The 14510-nt window shown below is 39.0% G+C and overlaps 1 protein-coding gene and 1 long non-coding RNA gene across 2 annotated transcripts; one reads left to right on the top strand and one right to left on the bottom strand.

Moving 5' to 3' along the window:
• Positions 1-2367: 2367 nt before the first annotated feature.
• On the bottom strand, positions 2368-4019 carry LOC127956127 (uncharacterized). Its single transcript, XR_008153493.1, has 3 exons — positions 3910-4019; positions 3377-3420; positions 2368-2846 (listed from the first exon to the last, which is right to left on the bottom strand). It is a non-coding gene; the product is annotated as an uncharacterized LOC127956127 (long non-coding RNA).
• On the top strand, positions 3921-12566 carry LOC127956003 (gastrula zinc finger protein XlCGF8.2DB-like). Its single transcript, XM_052553748.1, has 3 exons — positions 3921-4048; positions 4751-4904; positions 11132-12566. The coding sequence occupies exons 2-3, from the start codon at positions 4820-4822 to the stop codon at positions 12214-12216; spliced, it is 1170 nt and encodes a 389-aa protein (XP_052409708.1). The 5' UTR covers positions 3921-4048; positions 4751-4819; the 3' UTR covers positions 12217-12566.
• Positions 12567-14510: the final 1944 nt, after the last annotated feature.

Here is a 14510-nt window from a genome sequence, read left to right as displayed (position 1 = left end):
ATTTTAAGTCAGAGGGAGTGTCAGCCACATTAAAAAAGTTAACAGCTCAAGTAATTTGTGGATTAATTCTTATTGGAGACGCGAACTGTTTCAAATGATTCAGTTTGATTTGGTGAACTGGTTCAAGAAGAACCGGTTAAATCGAATGATTCATTCGCGAACCGGATATCACTACACTGCAGTGAGTGCGTTCACAACAGACCCGGAAGAGAAGACAATGCTGAATAAAGTAATGGTTTTTTTTATTTTTGGACCAAAATTTATTTTCGATAAAAAATATTTTCTTCTCTAATTATTCGATAAATAAAAATGCTATTCGAATTTCTCAAAAAAAAAAAAACTTTCTGTGATTCTCCAAGGCATATTTGAAGATGTGTTTACCCCCGTCTGGCTTCTGTGTAGTTTGTGTTTGGATGTCTGTGTTTCCCCAGAACCTCATCCACTCTCCGCACGATCACTCAGCCACGGACACTTACCTTCGGCTCTGTTCCCCGCAGTTCCTGTGCCACTCTCTCCTGCTGCCTCACGCCGTCAACACCCGGACTCCTCACCTGCACTCCATTACTGTCTGGACTTCTCACCGCCTTAATCATCCCTCTGGAGTGTTCCCGTATCATCGTCTTTGTGTGTCTTTGTACAATATCTCATCATCTCATTACACTTTGTTAACTCGCTATTGTTTCCAGACTGTCCTTTCACCAGCCGTCACAGAACGATCTCACCAACATGGAAGCAGCGAGCACCAACACCCTCACCGATTTCATGCACCACAGCGTCAAGAGAATGGATCAGCAGCAGGAGAGCATCTCGAACACCGGACGCGCTGTCCAAGCGCTGGTGGCACAGGTGTCTGAGCTCACCCAGCAGATCCATCAGCTCACGTCTCCCACTGCGGCCATCGCACCGCCTGCGCCGACCGTTCCCCCGGGGATTCCCCAGGACCACTTCCGGCCAGAGCCGCAACTTCCGGCGCCGGAGAATTACGCTGGTGAGCCAACTTTTTGCAGAACATTCCTTAACAAGTGCTCTATGCATTTTGCCCTGCAGCCCCACACTTTCGCCACAGAAGAATCCAAGGTAGCGTTCACGCTCACCCTTTTATCGGGCAAGGCTGCCTTATGGGGAACAGCGGTGTGGGAAAATCAACATCCGTGCTGTGCCTCGTTCCACCTCCTATCTGACGAGATGAAGAGAGTTTTCAACCGGCCAGGAAAGGCAGGGAGGCCGCCCATCGCCTCTCGGAACTCCGACAAGGACATTCATCTGTCACCGAATATTCCATCGAGTTCCCTACCCTGGCGGCCGCGTGCCAGTGGAACGAGGCGGCGCAGTGGGATAGATTCCTGCATGGGTTATCCAACCGTGCTCAGCAGGAGATCTACCTCCTCGAGCTGCCCCCTACTCTCAACGAACTCATCGACCTGGCGTTGCGGGTGGAGGCCAGGTTTAATCGCCTGGGCCGCCAACACAGTCCTTCCGGACTTCCATTCTCTCCCAGTGGGGGGCGCTTAAGTCGAGAGAACACGGTCGGTTCTGTCGACGATCACGAGCCCATGCAGGTGGGTCGAGCTCGGCTGTCCCGGAGGGAGAGGGAACGGCGGAGGTCCCAAGGACTATGTTTATACTGTGGAGGCTCTGATCGTAACAACTACTCTTGCCTGGTAAAAGAGTCAGCGCGATAGTAAACCTGAGGCTACTATCGGGTGGGATCTCCTCCGAGAAGTCCTCACCCACATCATCGACCCTCCTTCCGGTGAAACTGCAGTGGAAGAATCACCATCATGAATGCCAAGCTCTTCTGGACTCCGGAGCCGAAGGTAATTTCATTGATTCTTCACTTGCACCTCACTTGAACATTCCTGTCCTTCCTGTGTCTCTCCCCATCCATGTCACCACACTCAACGGCCAGGAACTGCCTCATGTCACCCACCATACTGAACCCATCACACTCATCACATCCGGCAGCCATCAAGAAACCATATCCTTTTTTCTCATGGACTCCCCTGTTGCTCCCATTGTTTTAGGTCACCCCTGGTTGTTCAAACATAATCCACGAGTGGAATGGGGTTCTAACACTATCACATTGTGGAGTGAAAGTTGTCATGAGTCTTGTCTGGTTTCTGCCTGTCCTGTTGTTCCTGTTTCTGTTTTTCAGAAGGAGACCATGGCGTTGCCAAATGTGCCCGTTGAGTATCTGGACCTGAAGGAAGTGTTCAGTAAGTCCCTGGCTGCTTCTCTTCCTTCCTTCCTCTCTTTTCAACCCCCACAAGTGTGAACTTGATGATGCGATGGCAGACACAGAACAATGGTGCCAGTGTGCTCACCACACACCTGCTACAGGTTGAGAGGAGAGAGAGAGAGAGCAAATCAAATGGTTGGTGATTATTAGGAGGACTGTTGTGCTGTTCTGTAGTTTATTAAAGTTTATTCATTCTGAACATGTCGCGTGTCCATATTGCACCAAAATGCACTACCTTGGGTCTCCAGCAACATTCCCGCCACGAGTGAAGTCGATAGGAAGTATCAGGATGCCTACACAGGGGCACTGGAGGGGCAGCACCTGTTGGTAGGGATCCCAATTTGTCGGTCATCAGCAATGTGATGTTGAGAGTAACCAAATGAAAGGAACATCTCGGTTACATATGAAACCCTCTTTCCCTGATGGAGGGAGCGAAGATATCACATCCCATCGCCACAGCTACTGTACCATCGCTGACCTGCCGGGTCACCGGCTCGGCTCCTCAGCAAAACCATGAATTAATGTGGTGCACCTGCTGCCACTTATACCCACACTGTATGTGGAAGTCAGATGCGAAATTCACATGCCAATGTCCATTTTGTTGACCCTGGAACAACATTTTAGTTCACAAATTTAGTCTTGACTATATCCCTACACCTGAATGTAACCTGAAGCATGAGTAATCCCTAAAATCAGAGGAAATGATAGATGAATGACACTGATATACAAGCACCAAACACAGATTCTAAGCCTAAACTTCACCAAAACTATAAACTGGTTCTTCAAATCTGATTGGTTAATCACAATGTCGAGTAGAGCCCTTTGGCAGACACAGCGGATTTTATAGGGAAAAAATTATTTTGAAGTAAAAAGTAAACTTTTTATACTTTACCTTTACACTTGTATTTTTGTGATGGCAGTCCCTGCTTTGTTGTTAAACTCATCAAAGTTAAATTAGGTCTATTGTGTGTCTGTGACTGTTTGGCTGTGCAGATATTTTTAATGGAAGTTGTTAGTTTTAATGTTTTGACTGTTAGCTGTAAGGTGAGCTAGTTCATGGCTACAAGACTCTGGGTTAGTTGTAACAGTAAAAGAGTAAGACTGGTTAATTGTATAATGAGATATGTTAGAACTTACTCCAACCATTATTGAGACATGATTTCAGGTCCATCCAGAAAATCCTGAAATCAAATATGTAGAAAAAATGTCTTCTTACTCTACCATTCAGTACCTCATAGTTTAAAGTGTTTGTAGCATGTTTTCAACAATACAGTTCTAACATTTATAATGTGTTTAGAAACAATTCTCTGAATTGCCTTTACACAGATTATAAAGAGATTTGATGCTGCTCAGGTGGAATCTCATAGTGACCACAAACAAATAACACAACATCACATTTAATACAGCCCACTAGCACACTGCAATACTAGCACACTGCAGCATGTTACCTTTGGTGTCTATTAAAGCAACATTAAATACCAGTAAAATGTTAGTTTTTGGTATGGCTTTTTCTGGAAAAGTATGAACAAAAACAAAAACAAGTACTCAAATATGACAGCTGTTAATTCTCACTTATTACATGTTCCAAAAAAATGGCTGTAACATTCAGTAGGTAATTGAAAAAAAAAATGTATTTAAACGTATTCCACCAGGAATTTAACTCTGAATACCTATGTTTGTCGGTACATGTCTATGTACTTCTTTCATTTCATACACAGCATGGGAATAGGACTCTTATCACGATCCCACGATGTGACGTCACAACGCTGCGACGCGTTCCTGCATCTGTTGTGATTCTGCTGAAGAGAGGTTTGTTTATAAGCATTACAATTATTTAAATCGATGCAAACCTTGCCATTTTTTATTTAATTCTTTAAGTGGTGTTTAATTATAGAATGTCTAACTGAAGTGCATTGTTTAACGTTAATGAGCGTTAATTTGTGTGAATAAAGCGCCACCCGTGAGTAACAGGAAAAGTGCGTCTCATTTTCGCTCCCTATATAGTGAACCAGTTCGTCGTAAACACGGTTTCTGCCACTGTCACGTACTGCTGAGAGAAACTGAGCTTAAAATCCATGTAATTTGAATCAGTTGTTTAGTGAAATGATTTATTAAGAATCGCTCGAATCACCGCACGCTGCTCAATACAACGTAAATGAAACGAGAACAAACTTGACACTTTTAACAATCAATCCGCAATCTTTTTGATGAATGTATAATCCATTATATAATATGTGAATCAATAAATACCAAACATATATTATCAACGATTTAATAGGCCGCCTGAGCCATTAATGATGCATGTTTGGCATTTATTGAACCTTACATATAATTTGTGTTCTTTTATAAATGCTAGTTTTGAGTGTTTTTGTTTTTTTGGTAAAGACCTAATATCTCTTTGACCGATTTCATACCATTGCATTGACTACTGAACTCGGGAGCTGATTGAGACACACGCAGTATTAGTTTGGATTTTTTGTCTTTCTTGTTAATTATGTAAATCTTAAACAGGACAGATTGTCCATACACACAGAAGACTCCTGCTGAAGCGACTGAGATCCACGTGACACTATTATAAAGATGGCGTTAATTAAAGAGGAGTGTGAAGACATCAAGATTGAAGAAGCAGTCAGGGTGAAACAAGAAGATAGCGAGGAACAAACAGGTTGGGGGTTTTTTTATTCACAAAGCTGTGACATGATACTTATTAAAATATCAGCTACATTTCATACATGTTAGCTACTTTCCATTGAAAGAATAGTATAGATGCTGAAGTGCTGGCTTAGATCAGTCACTTGTTCAAAGTTTAGTATTTTCGGTACAGTGAAATAGGGCTGCACAATGTGTCGTTTCAGCATCAATATCGTGATGTACGAATCCATGATAGTCATATCGCAGGATGTTTTACTAAGAGTTTCATATTGAATCTAGGCAGTAATCTATTAGACTGTTGCTGTCAAATGCGGCTTTAGACATAGCCAAAAGTTGTTGGCCCCCCCTATTTTTAAAAGGGGGGTGGGGCTGCTCAATATGTCCTGCCCTCTTTTTCTGTTTCTGTTAAAACTGTCAGCACATAGAATAATGCTGCTTGTTTCAAGGCACATTAGGGGACCTTTAAAATTGTATGGAAGTAACCTTAAAGTCAGCATGAAATCAAAATGTACAATATTTATTTTATTAGCGAGCACAAGAAGTCTTAAGGTGAAAAATGTATTAATCCAAAAAAAAAAAAAATTTGTCTTGGTAATCTTGAAAATCTGATCATTGGCTTACACTCTGGAAGGGCACTCCTTATCTGATGACATCAGTTTAATGGCTTGGCCATAATATGAGTAACCATGTCTCTCCAACCGTTAGTTCAGACCAAAACTTCCCGTTCAAGGGGATTTTAAACAAAAATATTTTTTGTGGATCATTAGGCCCTTTATTTACTTCTAAATTGAAAACCATTCATTTATAACACTCTATTACACAAAAATATAAAAAATAAATAAATTAGCTATTTTTTATAAATCAAACTGTGAGGCGGGTGATCAACTTAACCGTAATGGCATTAAGATTATATGTAAAGTGATCATTATTACAGAATACACTCAAAACAATAGAGACTGTGGACGAAAAAAGATCTGACAAAATCATGAGATTCATCGCAATTACTTTGATGTATGGATGTTGATATCCATATTATTTTAAAGAGAACCAGGATATTGAGACTTGAATGGCTTAATATAATGTAAATGCTCTTAAACAGGCTCTCATTAAAATCTGTTGTAGGAAAAACCCATGAAAGCTCTCCATTATTTGAAAAATCCACATAGTTTTGTACATGTTTTAAACTATGGTGTGGGGGATCATTATTTTAATTAGGTATTGCTATGTACATATTGCTATTTTTGCCTTATTCTATGATGAATAGAAAAATCCAAAGATGAATTTTTAACAGAAATAAAAACTGTTGTTACATTATACTACTATTCCAATCAAAACAATATACCATTCAAAAGCTTGGAGTCAGTTTGGGGGGGGGGGGGGGGGGTTTAATTAATACTTTTATTTAGCAAGAATGATTTAAAATTGATCATAAAGACATGATAAAGACATTTTTACTATATTTTAATGTTACAAAAGATTTCCATCTCCGATCTGAACTTTCTATTCAAATCTGTATCTGAAACCTAAAAAATTTTTTACTTCGCTGTTAATATAATAATGTGTTTAAGCAGCAAATTATAATATTAAAATGGTTTCAGAAGGATCATGTGACTGAAGTAATGATGCTAAAGATTCAGCTTTGAAATCACTGGAATAAAATAAAAAATAATTGTTAAAATAAAATGGCGTTTTATTTAAGAATAAAAAATAATCGGATTTTAGAGTTTAACAATGAACACATTGCAATAAATGCTTGATGGCCCACATAAACGAGCAAAAATGCTTAACGTCTTGAAATAATTTCTAAATATTGAATATTGACTGCCAGTCTTTATTCACCTGTTTCTCGTTGTTTCTCATTAATTTAAACTACATAGCTATGTCATAGAATAGCACATTGTAACGGAGTGTATGAATGAATAAAGAAAACTCAGATTAATAATTTACTTAAGCCATAATTAAAATTTTACTATGGTAAAATAATGTTCAGTGATATCTTCAAAAGCTTTTTGAAATTTCGTGCACATTTTTTTCTGTATAATGTTAATGTGGTTACTAATAAATATTCAGAACACGTGTGTTACAACTAACCCTGCGTTACTTTGTGCTCCCTCTACTCGCTGAAGCAGGAGCGCGAAGGTGCGCACAGCAAAAATTAGGCGAAGATTTATGGTTTTTACACTAAAGTAAAGTAAAAGATTGCACCAGAAGTAGGGCTGTAACAATAAACGTATTTGTATTGAACCAGTTGGTAACGAGGCATTCGGTTCAGTATGCATTATAAACCGAATGATTGAGGACTATTATTATTATGAAGTTATTACTTTTTATTAAATTAAAATTAAAGTTAATTTGTCCCACAATATTGGCTACCGCATAACTGACGCGCTGCAAGGATAACAAAAGTTTAGGCTATTTATTTTTAATTCCTCTGTGTGTGCTAAACGTTCTGTAATTTATCAGTAATTATATAGCCTAATACAGCATGTAGTGTAGGCCAATGCCATACCTCATCTAATTCGTTTTTGTTAATAAGTTTTCAAAGATTGTTTGTCATTGAATCTTCCTGTTTTATTGTTGTTGTGCATTTTTATTACAAATAACAATGAATCCAACCATTTTTGTTTCCTTATAGCTATAAACTATGATAAAAGTTCATCAGCATGCATTGATTAATAGCATGTTGTAGTGGAAAAACAAAGAATTTTGCTCTTGCTACCAACTCAAAAAGTTTGACCAGTGGGAAGAATGAGTCTGTAGCCCTGAATTGCCCAGCTCCCTGTCAGTAATCGAGCACCCCCTCAGCACTCGCGTTCAAAATTTTCTGCCGTTGCCCCTGGTACATTGATGTATTTAACTTTATACCCAGTCCCCAAGTAAATTAGGTAATAAAAAACTAGCAAAATGAGTTGTGCGCTGTCCCCACCACTCTTAAAACCCCACCACTCTTAAAAGCAAAGTTATGCCACTTCTCATTGGATCTATTGCTTTGGTTTAAAAGCATCATAGTGCCAAAATCTTTGCAAAAGTACAAATTTGGATGAGACCAAGACCATCTTAAAGGGTCATGAAACCCCAGACTGCTTTGTAAGAGATTTTAGCAGAGGTCTCTGATCTGTTAATGTTGGAGAAAATGACCTTTTTTCATCTTCTGGGTTTAAAGTGTACATTGTGTTGACATCACAAATTGTGACGTGGCAATTGACTATAGTACATTGCTGACGCCTCAGTGTCTATTAAATTATTCAGGAGACTGCGTGTTCTTATCCTATGAGATGTTTCACTTAATTATTCACAACGGCATGTGCTAATTAGCTATGACAGACCTTTCAGACTGTAAGATGACATCGCACACATTAACCGAGAGAAACACTCTTGGATTGAAGAAGACTGTTTGTTTTTGCTTTGTAAAAAGAGTTTGGCACACACGCAATTAATTCACTTGGTGAGCATAACTGTTTTTACAGCTCTGTGACACAACCATTCAAAAGGCTTATAGTAATGCTGCAGAATAAGCCTTAAAAGTTATCAGAGATTCAACAGCATGATCATATGTTTTCAATGCAGAGTGCAAATGGCTGTGCATTTATTTTGTATTTTTAACTTGATGGGAGTTAAATAAATCTATCTGAAACTGAAGGTATCTGTGTTGCGAAAGTGAAAGTCATGACATTTCTAACCCATACTCAGAATTGGTGCTTTGCATTTAACCCATCCAAGTGCACAACCGACAACCTTCTGGTAACTAGCCAAGGTCTCTAACCATTAGGCCACAGCTGCCCTTTAAAAAAATAAATAAATTCACCAGATGTGTGCCCCAGCTGTGTTGCCTAATGGTCTGTCTCCTTTCTTCCCCCTCCGCTCCGCGGTGCACCGTGCCCAATTTTTAAGTGTTTTTTTTAAAAACTGTGGTGAGAACTAACTAGTGCTGACTGGTCACGAGACATACAACAATACGGTTTATAATTAGGTAGATATCTTGAAAAATTGTAAAGCAATTTTTTTTCTTTTTTTTTTCATTCAGGCTGAATGTTTATGTATGAAAGCCCATTTTTAAAGTTACAAGGCTGAAAGTTCAATGCAAACAGATATATTTTATTTTAAAGTTATGGCAGTTTAATGCTTACAGTTATGGCTCGTAGGGACTACAACAAGCTACTTCCCCAGTTGGAGACATCGCAAACCCTGAAATTTACATAAACCCCACACCCGGGGCCATGTTGCGCTGCTTTATGCTGTGTTCACACCAAAAGCAAATAGAGCATCTGGAGCGAAACATTTCAATGTCAATGTAAAGACACGTTTACGCGCGTCTGTAGGTTTCACGGCGCGAATGAGGCGTTTAAGCAATGCGTGTAGATGCGAATTTGCGCGAATGATGTGAAATGAGCAATATGCGCGAATGGTGCTTTTTTGCATTTGTGTTTGACGCGAATTCGCATCTGCTGCCGAGTTGAAAATTGTTAACTTTGCCGTCAAGTTTATGCGCTTCTCATTGTTACTTTTTGCACAGCGCGGTCTCAGATCTCTGTGTGCAAGTGGTGTGTGTGTGTGTGTGTGTGTGTGCACGCATGCGCATCAATTAAAGCAGTGCATTAACAGTGATTAAACTGAACTGTTTAAATGCATTGACCCTGTCTCACACACACACACACGGCACACTGTATTTGTTATTCTCTCTTTTTCTGAAAGTAAAAAAAAAACTGGATAAAAAAATATTCAGAAGCTATTTGCATCCTCAAAAAATGTGTGCTTTGTTTTTTTTTAAATACATTTTCTTATCGTATGATTTAGAAATGTGTATGTACCGTTTAAATAAAGATTTAATCAAAAACGGGATGGGGCACAGTTGGCACAGTGGTTAACCAAAAACTACCCCCATATTGAAAACCTACTGAACCATGACACCACTGTGTCATATCGAACTGAACTGTGAATTTTGTGAACTGATACACCCCTGATTAGAAGCTAACATAAGTAGTAGCATTCACAAATAACAGCATATCTAAATATAATAACAAACCAAAAAAATATAAGATTCTGAAAACACCCTGTAAGAGTTGTGCTTGCACAGGTTTTGCACAATCCTCTTCACTAATATTCTCTGGGTCTCAGTCAAGCTCAAATTGATAAGTTTTGATGATGCCATTGTATACTATACAACCAGAGCACATGACACTGAGGTGAGGGGTGTGACATTTCTGGACGAGCTGCATGCGGTTTAGCGAATCACAAAACACTGGGCCAGTTAATCAATCTGAGCCTATTATGTATTTCCGAGGGAGGGGCTTCATAAAGGAAAACCAGGAAATCAACAGAGCATTCATGAGCGAAGGGATATGCTTCGTTCAGTTCCTCCTGTGAATTTTGTACTCCCGAGTTGACAATTCGTAATTACGACATCAAGTGCATTCAAGTCAGTTAAGTCGGCACAAGATGGCGATGTACCTTCTTTTAATAAATTACAAGAAAATAAAACAGGGTTTGTTAACTCTCCTTTATAGAAAATGAAAAGCAAGGAAATTGCATCAGGTGTGGTTTGCATTTTTATTTTTATTAAATTATTTATGAAGCCACTTTAATCTATCAATTTCAACTAAATAAATTACTGTCAACAACAGCGTTGTATCCATCGGCCCATTGATTCTGTCATGTTTCTCATTGACACCCCCAACTCGGAAACTGTGAGCTTAAAGAAAATTCAGGTTCCCACTCATAATTACAACTTTGTGGCAGCATTCATGTGCGTTTAACTCGTAAATACGATGTATCTGACATGACTTGAATAGTGCAGTTGAGAATAACGGTAAATTATGTGAAAAATAGTTTGTTGTGGTTGTTTTTTTTTTTTTTTTATTAAGCATGTTAGACTGCACCACATAAACACAATTAAGCCTAGAAAAATAGCAGTCAACCACCCCTTTAAATCATAAGTACAAGAAAAAAAGTTGACACGGATGACATACTAGGTCGAAATTTTGAGTAGGAAAAAGTTTAAATCATGAATTCATATGACTTAATGACTTTATATGTTGGTTTGACATGACAAGCCAGTGGTTTAATTAATTGTTAAGAGTAGTCCTATGTGGGACATTCTAAAATGAATTGGCTTAAAAAACAGTTTGGAGGAGCATGTGCAGATACACCCCATATTAATGAAGCATACTATTTACAGACCAGCAGAATATACCCCAGAATATAACATGCTTAATGACTTTTATTTGTCTCTTTTCACCTTAGATCTGATGCCACTGAAAGAGGAGTATAATTTATCGAATGAAATGGAAGAGAAAAATCAGTTTGAGAAGCATCAGGATCCTATACCTGGAGAAAAATGTTGCTCACAGACTGCAAAGAAACCTCGAAAGTTACGGGCTCTGCCTCCATTAATCTGCTTTCATTGTGGAAAGTATTTCAATCAACATGGAAACCTTACAGTCCATCTGAGAGTTCATTCTGGAGAGAAGCCTTTCACCTGCCAAGAGTGTGGAAAGTGTTTTACTCAAAAAGCACACCTTAAAGTCCATATGAGGGTTCACACTGGGGAGAGCTCTTTCACCTGCGGGCAGTGTGGAAAATATTTTAACAGAAAAAATAACTTTTTATTCCACATGAGAGCTCATGCTAATGAGAGCTCTTCCATATGCCTGCAGTGTGGAAAAATATTTAGCAAAAGAGGAAACCTTAAAGAACACATGAGAATTCACACTGGAGAGAAGCCTTACACATGTCCTCAGTGTGGAAAGAGTTTTAGCCGAAAAGGAAATCTCAGCGATCACGTACGAGTTCACACTGGAGTGAAGCCTTACATTTGCCAACAGTGTGGAAAAAGTTTCAATAAATCTAGTACCTTAAAAATTCACATGAGAATTCACACTGGAGAGAGCTCTTTTAACTGCCAACAGTGTGGAAAACATTTTGATCAACAAGGAAACCTTAAAAACCACATGATAATTCACACTGGAGAGAAGCCATTTGTGTGTGATCAGTGTGGAAAGAGTTTCAACCTAAAAGGAAATCTAAAAGTTCACATGAGAGTTCACAGCGGAGGGAGCCCTTTCACCTGTCAACAGTGTGGAAAAACTTTTACTAGAAAAGGAAGCCTCAAAGTCCACATGAGAGTTCACACTGGAGAGCAGCCTTTTGTATGCCTTCAGTGTGGAAAGAGTTTTCCACATAAGAAAAACCTTAAATCCCACATGAGAATTCACACTGGAGAGAAGCCATTTACATGTGATCAGTGTGGAAAGAGTTTCAGATATAAATTTACCCTTAATCACCACATGAGAATTCACTCAAAATTAATTAAATGTCATAAGTGTTGAAGGAGTTTAAGAGACAGGATATCCGAAAAAAGAATCATGAGAAAAATTCACATTAGACCAAAGCCTTTCATTTGGCCTTAGTGTGGGATAAGATTCAAACTTAAAGCAAACATTACCATTCACATGAGACCTCACACTGTAGAGTGGACTTATCAGTCAGACTTCATGTCATTTCCTGACTTGTTCTGGAATAAAATTGTACTGTTTGTCATTGAGGCATAAGAAATGCAGTAGTTTCAGAAATTACCTACATATTCACTCTGATAGAAGAGCATAATCATCATTCACAGATACACCTGAAATGTCATTGTGAAAATTCTCAATACAAATATAAATAATTTGATATGAAACTGAATCTGACTTTGAAATTTCTGACCATTCATTACATGTCCCATTTAGGTGAGTGACTCCTTGCCACAGTAGCCGTTTGACCTGCTTAGTTGGGGACAGTTAGGATTTTACAATATTATGGACACTATTGGAAGAGAACAGAACTGAGCTGGATTATCACTAAATCAACGATGAACTGACCGTAAATAAAAATTCACTGTTTACTATTACATTGTATTCTTTTTAAAGTTGCTTTATATCAGAATGAAAAAAAAAATGTTGCTATCATTTTTTTCTTTTCTGTTGAACACTGTAAATCTGTGTAGGGAATTTTAGCTCCTTTACAGGGGGATTGAATCTAAAGATTCAAATTAATTTGATTAAACCGATTCTAAAATTAGATTAGCTTATACTTCGTCAACAGTCCGTCCAGCGAACATTAAAATCAGTATATCTTAAAAATTATATGTGTGGGGCAGCTGTGGCTTAATGGTTAGAGTTGATCTTGTAACCCGGTCGCAGGTTCGTGTCTTGGTGCTGGCAGGAGTTGTCATGGGAGGGAGTGAATGAACAGCGCTCTCTTCCACACTCAGCACCCATGGATGAAGTGCCCTTGAGCAAAGCACTGAACCCCCAGTTGTTCCCCAGGCAATTTTAAGTTTACTTTCAAAAATACTTTGAAATTTATTCACCCCAGAATTAAAATTCAATCATTAATTACTCAAGTCAAGTCACCTTTTTTATTTATCGCTTTAAAAAAATAGATCAAAGCAACTGGAACAACATTCATTAGGAAAACAGTGTGTCACTAATGCAAAATGTCATTTAAAGGCAGTTCATCAGTGAATTCAGTGATGTCATCATCTCAGTTTAAATAGTGTCTGTGCATTCATTTGCAATCAAGTCAACAATATTGCTGTAAACGAAATGACCCAACTAAGAAAGCCAGAGGCGACAGAGGCAATGAACCAAAACTCCATCTGTGACAGAATGGAGAAAAGACCTTGGGAGAAACCAGGCTCAGTCGGGGGACAGTTTTCCTCTGACCAGATGAAACCAGTAGTTCAATTCCAGGCTGCAGCAAAGTCAGATTGTGCAGAAGAATCATCTGGTTCCTGTGGTCTTGTCCTGGTGGTCCTCTGAGACAAGGTCTTTACAGGGGATCTGTATCTGGGGCTCTAGTTGTCCTGGTCTCCACTGTCTTTCAGGGATGTAGAGGTCCTTTCTAGGTGCTGATCCACCATCTGGTCTGGATACGTACTGAATCCGGGTGACTGCAGTGACCCTCTGATCTGGATACAGACTGGATCTGGTGCCTACGGTGACCTCGGAATAAGAGAGCAACAGACTTATATTCGCATAGGTGCCAATCTTCTAATGATGTAGCAATTACATTGGGTGTTATGGGAAGTGTTCCCGGTTCCGGTTTACCTAATTAATGCAGCCTTAAAATCCTTTAACAGATTTGGATATTACAAGCATATTAGTGTGTTAAATGTAAGACAGGTTAAAGAGATGGGTCTTTAATCTAGACTGCCTCCCGAACAATTTTAGGTAGGTTGTTCCAGAGTTTAGGCGCCAAATAGGAAAAGGATCTGACTGCCGCAGTTGATTTTGATATTGTAGGTATTATCACATTGCCTGAGCTTTGAGAACGCAGTGGACGTAGAGGACTATAATGTAACAGGAGCTCATTCAAATACTGAGGTGCTAAACCATTCAGGGCTTTATAAGTAATAAGCAAGATTTTAAAATCTATACGATGTTTGATAGAGAGCCAATGCAGTGTTGACAGGACCGGGATAATATGGTCATACTTCCTGGTTCTAGTAAGAACTCTTGCTGCTGCATTTTGGACTAGCTGTAGTTTGTTTACTAAGCATGCAGAACAACCACCCAATAAAATTAAATAACATTCCTGCATTTGACATTGAGAGCATAGGCCTTAATTTAGATATATTTTT

The sequence above is a fragment of the Carassius gibelio genome, chromosome B4 (genome assembly GCF_023724105.1).
Source record: "Carassius gibelio isolate Cgi1373 ecotype wild population from Czech Republic chromosome B4, carGib1.2-hapl.c, whole genome shotgun sequence".
NCBI classification, from domain to species: Eukaryota; Metazoa; Chordata; class Actinopteri; order Cypriniformes; family Cyprinidae; genus Carassius; species Carassius gibelio.
The sequence above is the reverse complement of the archived record's forward strand: the minus strand, read 5'-3'. Positions and strand labels throughout refer to the sequence as shown.

Coding starts and splice junctions, on each gene's coding strand:
- LOC127956003 (XM_052553748.1), top strand. CDS start 4,820: ATGGCGTTAATTAAAGAGGAGTGTGAAGACATCAAGATTGAAGAAGCA. Junction 4,905..11,131: donor AGATAGCGAGGAACAAACAG/GTTGGGGGTTTT, acceptor TTTTCACCTTAG/ATCTGATGCCACTGAAAGAG.